The sequence below is a fragment of the Rosa rugosa genome, chromosome 6 (genome assembly GCF_958449725.1).
Source record: "Rosa rugosa chromosome 6, drRosRugo1.1, whole genome shotgun sequence".
Lineage (NCBI taxonomy): Eukaryota > Viridiplantae > Streptophyta > Magnoliopsida > Rosales > Rosaceae > Rosa > Rosa rugosa.
In genome coordinates, this window is record NC_084825.1 from 28,446,670 (window position 1) to 28,453,284 (window position 6,615).

The window sequence follows — 6,615 nt, forward strand, 5'->3', positions numbered from 1 at the left end:
ATCTTCACAGTAATGTCTAAGGATCAACAGCTATTTTTATTCTGTTTCTTTGACTTTCAGAGGCACTTGACATAACTCTTCTCAATACAAGTAGGGTGTGACAAGGTTGTTATTCAGTCCATAGAATACGTATGCCAAAGAAAATATTTCCAGTAGTTGGTGAAAACAATTGTTGTTCAGAACCAAACATAAAGTGCAAAGAAAAATCAACTCTAAAGTTTCAACACTTGGTATTTTCAGAATATAACAGTTTACGACTGTTTATGAACCCTTATAGGCTGGCTATAGATTATTTATTCATTTTAAGAATAGTATGCAACCAGGTGCCAAAGGCATTGATTAGTATACATCAGAAAATTCAACATTTTAAATTTTTTTATCATAAAACTTGTAATTTTACTAATCAGAAGTACCAGTTTACGTCAGTATCTTGCTCGGTACAAAATATTCCTGGTCCCTATAATACACGAACTCTGAACATTTATTCCCTGTCCCTATCATAAAGACTATCAGCCTTTCAACATTCTGCAAGGAAGTTTCTGGGCATATCCAAGAGCCTAACTGTATGCAAACAAGTGGTTAAACTTCCGTTGCCAGACTTGAATAGTCAGAGAGACCTAAATATGTATATGTACGAGTCTTCCTTGAACCTTTTCCTGAAAATTTGATAGAGATCCACTTTCAGTTATGGTTTTCATAATTATACTACTTTTAATGCCTACTACCATTTCTGGTGCAGATCTTCTTTTCAAAGATTGTCCATCCAGAACCTACACTGCCAATAGTCCATTTGAAAATAAACTCAAGCTGCTCCTTCAGTCATTGTCTTCCAATACTTCAATCTCTGGTGGTTTCTACAATGACACGATTGGCAATAGCAGTGACCGGGTCTATGGACAAGCACTTTGTAGAGGGGATGTAAACTCCACAGTTTATCAGAGCTGTGTTCATGATGCAAGCCAGGATATCTTCAAGAGTTGTAAAGCTCAAGAAGCAATATGGTATGAATTATGTCAAGTTCGCTATTCCTCTACCCAGTTCTTTACAATGATGTTATATGATGGGAAGATTCCTGAGAAGAATAAGCAGGAGAAGAATGTATCAAATCCAAATCAGTTTGGTGACGTTTTGAAGAACTTAATGAAAAAGCTCTTGGAACAGACTGCCTATACTTCTAAGCATATGTTTGCAACCGGTGATATGAAATTTTCAGGAAGGCAATCTATTTATGGCCTACAACAGTGCACTAGAGACATTCCTCCGAGTGACTGCTATAAATGTTTGGATATCGCTCTTACTGAGCTTCAGAAATGCTGCTCTGCTCTCGAAGGTGGAACCATTGTCAGTAGGAATTGTAATGTGAGGTTTGAGCTCGACCAATTTTTCAACGACATTTATTCCAAAGGTTAGGGACATCAATGTTCTTCTTTTCTATTTATAATCATCTGTACTTGCAATACATTGAATGTACATACTGTTAGCAATTCACCATAGATTAATTGACAGGGGACAAGAGGAAGACCTGGAAGGTGGTCGTTACATGTGTATCCACTATACTATCAGCAGTTTTCATTGTACTTTGTGCTGTCTATCTTCGGTGGGGGAAGGAGATTGGAAAATGTCCAAGGTACATGGTTCAATTCTCTTTAATTATAATATAATTATATTCGTAGGATTACCAACTAAAAGTTATTTATAATTCTAACCTTGCTGCAGATGAAGAAAGAAGCCGGCATGGACTATTACCTGAATTATTAAACCCCACTGGAGTCACAATCATTGAGGAAGACAAAATGGTAAGTTCTGAAGAGCTGCCATTCATTGATCTCGCTACTGTAAGGAAAGCTACAGATAACTTTTCAGATTCGAACAAGCTTGGACAAGGTGGATTCGGTGCTGTTTACAAGGTAATACATCTCTCATAGTTCTAAATGGGTGAAGTAATGGTTCATAGCTGGCAGAGTACGTAAGACCACTTGTGTATGTAACTTTGGAAATACTCCAGGGTTGGCTAGATGGGAAAGAAGTAGCTGTTAAAAGACTATCAGGAAAGTCATGGCAAGGCTTAGAGGAGTTTAGAAATGAAGTCACTCTCATTGCAAAGCTTCAACACAGAAACCTCGTGCGGCTTTTGGCATGTGGCTTTGAGGGAGGAGAAAAGCTGCTTTTGTACGAGTTCATGCCAAATAAAAGCCTTGATACTTTTATCTTTGGTTCGTTCATTCCCCACTATACTGTATTTCGCTTATATATTATACTCCCTTTGATACCATGACAATGACATGAACTGCATTGGTTTAATTACCACTGAGCTTTTTAGATTTGGAAAGACGAGCTGAACTCAATTGGCAAACATATCACAACATCATTGAAGGAATAGCCAGAGGACTTCTGTATCTTCATGAGGATTCCCGGCTTAAGATCATTCACAGGGATTTGAAGCCCAACAATGTGTTGTTGGACCATGAAATGGTTCCAAAAATATCAGACTTTGGAATGGCATGGCAAGGATATTTTGTGACAACCAGAACACTGCCAACACTAAAAGAGTTGTAGAACACAGTAAGTCTCTTCATGTGTATTTCAACTTTTACCATAATTGAAAAGAGAATATGTGCGCTGATGCTTTATGGCTTATGCTTACCTTTAAAACAGTGGCTACATGGCTCCCGAGTATGCAATGGAGGGACTATTTTCTGTAAAATCTGATGTTTTCAGCTTTGGAGTAGTCTTGCTTGAGATTATAAGTGGGAAAAAGAATAGTGGGTTCTACCTCACGGAACATGCCAAGACGCTAGTTGAATAAGTATGTTTCTTTGCCCCCTTTGACTAAGAGTCTCACTTAACCAAGTTTAGCTGCAATGCAGGCATCAGTAACAAGACCTATTTACTTAATTATTTGATAGGCATGTGTAAGTATTTGGACTACTCTCTTCAACACATGACTTTCCCAAAGGCTTCAAGGACAACAGATATGTAAAGTATTAGGAGAATGTCTCTCCTAATTGTTCGGTGACGTAAGGCAAGTAAGAGAGGATCGAAGAATCAAATCATGAAGAGAGATTCAAGGAAGTTATTTCACTGATCTTGAGATTGAGGTGTTTTTAATACATATCATATGTTGCATGATTCTAAATAGATATGCATTGATTTTAATTGATCTCAAAATCTCTTTGTGTATGCATATCCAATTACTTGTTCAAAAAGTTTAAATAACCTTTCCATATTTATCTTATTCTGTGATTAAGATAAAGGTTTTGTTTGAGGGGGAGTCTTGCTTCCCTATAAAAAGGTTTTGAAACTATTTACCCTACAGAGGTTTTTCGGTGCAAAAATTATTCTTCTTGAACCACTTGGGTTCTTGCTCAAATTGTCTTTGAAAACTCTCATTGTTTGTTTCATGAATTCCTTTGCATAATCAATCACGCTCATTCTCAAGATCAGTGAGACGATTGAGTACTAGCTAGGAAGTGGTAGATAGGTTGACTAGAATTCTATGTGGATTTAGTTAGAAGTTAGGACAGTAGTAAAACAAGTTAGCATTTGTTGCTAAGTGAAAGTGTTTGTTATGAACAACACTACTTGTATACTGTAAACTTGATTGTTTCATATTGGATTGATTATTCGTGTTGGCTACGTCAAAAGCCACGCAGTGAAGTTTCCTCAGTGGTGAGGTTTACACTGCGTCAGCAATTCCTGTGTGCTTATTGTTCTTATTGTACGTTGGATTAATTGTTAAGACTCAAACTAGATAGATTGTGTTCCGTTTGATATTTTCAATTGGCATCAGAGCGGGTTCTAGAATCTTCTAGTAATCCCGGGCAAGATGGAACATTCACGTGATAGGGCTGCTGGTGGATCTGTAAATAGTCCTCCATGGTTCGATGGTGGATGTGAAAGATATACTCAGTGGAAGATATACATGAAATCATATCTCTATGCTCAAGATGAACATGTGTGGAACATTGTAGAAAATGGCTGGACTGTACCTATGATAAAAACAAAAGAAGAAAGCTCTTCCACTACCACCCTCAAACCAAGGAAGGACTGGACTGAGGAAGAAGTTCATGATCTGCAAGCAGACTTCAAAGCTAAGAACAGCATCTTCACAGCACTATCTGAACGGGAAAAACTTAGGATCAGTCATTGTGATACTGCCAAGCAGGCATGGGATCTTCTACAGACTACATACGAGGGAAATAAAAAGGTACGTGCACAGAAATTACAAGCATTGATCTTTGAGTTCGAAACTATGACCATGGGAGATGATGAAACCGTGGATGATTTTCATGGTAGAATTCTTAAAATTTCTGGTCAATGTCGTAGTCTGGGGGCACCCTTTGATGAAGACAAAATAGTCAAAAAGATACTCAGAGCTCTGCCAGAAAAGTTTCATTCAAAAGTCACTAGTATAGAGGACTCATTTGATATTGATGAGTATCCTCTCGATGAACTCATCGGAAATCTTAAAACTTATGAGATGAGATTGAAGCCTGAGAAGAAAAATAAGGGTGCAGCTTTCAAGGCAGTCAAAGGAGCAGATGAGGAAGAGGAGACACTGGATCTTGCTTTACTGACAAAGGAATTCAAAAAATTTCTCAAAAACAAGAACTGATCATCCAGAAATCCCAATACCCCTAGGAAAAATTCCTACAATGGCAGTAGCAGTAGTGACTACAACAACAAGAGTGGGAAAGCAAGCTTCAAGGGAACTCACTCAGGAAAAACTAAGTGTTATGAGTGCGGTGGCTATGGTCATATTTCTACTGATTGTGGAAATAGGAAGCATGGAAATGGCAATAATAAATCTCTTCTCTCAACCTAGAGTGATGATGAGTCTCAGGAAGTGGAAAATGTTGCTTTTGTATCTTCACTTCTACCTGACTCTGATAGTGACGAAGCCTTCTCTGATGATGAAACAAATATCCGCTGCAGACAACTCTACAAAGCTTCAAAGGCAACTCTGATTAGAAACTTGAGTTTGGAAAAAGAACTTGAATTCCTGAGAACTGAAAAAGGAAAATTAGAGCAGACTTTGGAAAAATCACAATCCGCATGGGAACTGGAGAAAAGCAAATATGCGAGTGATTCAGCAGATCTGCAAGGTGACCAGAAGTCTTCAACATGGAAGACTGAAAAGACTGAGTATCTCAACAGGATCAAAATGCTAGAACTGGACGTTAAAGGACAACAAGTATTGAACTTGGAACTGTTGACTAAAAATGAGTCCTTGCAAGAAGAGTTACAATCAACTCAAGAAAGATTCGCCAAGTTCGATGTCAGTTCCAGTTCCATGTCTAAACTGCTTGGATCAGGAAAAGCTCCCCATGACACTTATGGATTAGGGTACACTGGAGAAAGCTCCAAGAGTGCTAAGTTCGTAAGAGCATCAAGATCATCTGTCGAAAAGAAAGAAGCTCCCATGGATGATCATGTCACAGTTATGAAGAAACAAAGGGAAGATCAACCAACATCAAGTTATAAGGTAATGCTTGACCAAGAGTCCCCCACTGGTCCAAACAGGTACACTAACTCTAAAACTTTTATTCCTACTTGTCATCACTGTGGTAAGATAGGCCATATCAGACCCAGATGTAATGAAAGATTGTCAAACTCACAAATTTCTCAAGAAAATTGTACTGTTAAATCCCTAAGGTGTGAGCTTAGAGAACAAAAGAAACTCATAAATAAACTAGCTGAAATGTTCTCTAAGAAAGATTTTCAAACTGAAAAAAGAAAAGATGTCTGGACCAAGAAAATTGAAAGTAAATGTCTTCTGACTAATACGAATGAATTTAGTGCTACATGTCTTTTCGCTTGTGCAAATCCTTCTCATATTGAAGCAACTTGTTTGGTAGCCCTAACTGCTTTAGCTTAAAAGCAACGAGATTTTTGGTATGTTGACAGTGGCTGCTCTAGACACATGACTGGAGACAAATCCTGGTTTGCTTCCTTTGAAGATGAACACACAACTAGATCTGTCACCTTTGGAGATGGAAGAAAAGAAAATATACTAGCTCGAGGTACTGTTAACACTCCAGGTATACCAAATCTCAAAAATGTATTATTTGTGGAAGGCTTAACTGCAAATCTTATTAGTGTCAGCCATTTGGCTGATGACTATGAAGATGTTTGGTTTAACAAACAGAGATGTTTGGTTTTAAATCAGAAAGGAGAAGGTATCATGGGAGGTAAGAGATCTTTTGATAACTGCTACCATATTCAAGCTAATGAATCTTTTAGCATGCAGTACGTCCTGTCTGCCTGTAAGATCCACAGAGGAAACTTTTGAACTTTGGCACAGAAGAATGGGACATGTAAACTATCAGGACTTGCTAGCTAAAGCTATCTTCAAGGCAATGTGTCAGAGGTCTACCCAACTTAAAAGGCAAAACTAACAAGATATGTGGTGATTGCAAGATAGGAAAGCAAACCAAGGCATCTCACAAGGTGGTGAATTCTGCAACAACCACAAAGGTATTGGAGTTGTTACACATAGATCTCATGGGACCAGCTCAATCTGAAAGTATTGGAGGTAAAAAATATATGCTTGTTATTGTGGATGATTTCTCGAGATATACTTGGGTCAATTTCTTAAAAGATAAGACGGAAACA

At 38.0% G+C, this 6,615-nt stretch overlaps 2 protein-coding genes across 2 annotated transcripts; both read left to right on the forward strand.

Annotated features, from left to right (window-relative positions):
• Positions 1-616: 616 nt before the first annotated feature.
• On the forward strand, positions 617-1,625 carry LOC133714684 (cysteine-rich repeat secretory protein 38-like). The gene is made up of 2 exons (XM_062140896.1): positions 617-1,405; positions 1,495-1,625. The coding sequence occupies exons 1-2, from the start codon at positions 688-690 to the stop codon at positions 1,497-1,499; spliced, it is 723 nt and encodes a 240-aa protein (XP_061996880.1). The 5' UTR covers positions 617-687; the 3' UTR covers positions 1,500-1,625.
• LOC133714685 (G-type lectin S-receptor-like serine/threonine-protein kinase B120) lies at positions 1,520-3,589 on the forward strand. Its single transcript, XM_062140897.1, has 5 exons — positions 1,520-1,627; positions 1,717-1,907; positions 2,006-2,213; positions 2,321-2,562; positions 2,656-3,589. Exons 2-4 carry the CDS (start codon positions 1,794-1,796, stop codon positions 2,554-2,556), a joined length of 558 nt encoding a protein of 185 aa, XP_061996881.1. The 5' UTR covers positions 1,520-1,627; positions 1,717-1,793; the 3' UTR covers positions 2,557-2,562; positions 2,656-3,589.
• The last annotated feature ends 3,026 nt before the right edge of the window (positions 3,590-6,615 follow it).

Coding starts and splice junctions, on each gene's coding strand:
- LOC133714684 (XM_062140896.1), top strand. CDS start 688: ATGGTTTTCATAATTATACTACTTTTAATGCCTACTACCATTTCTGGT.
- LOC133714685 (XM_062140897.1), top strand. CDS start 1,794: ATGGTAAGTTCTGAAGAGCTGCCATTCATTGATCTCGCTACTGTAAGG. Junction 1,908..2,005: donor GATTCGGTGCTGTTTACAAG/GTAATACATCTC, acceptor GAAATACTCCAG/GGTTGGCTAGATGGGAAAGA. Junction 2,214..2,320: donor CCTTGATACTTTTATCTTTG/GTTCGTTCATTC, acceptor TGAGCTTTTTAG/ATTTGGAAAGACGAGCTGAA.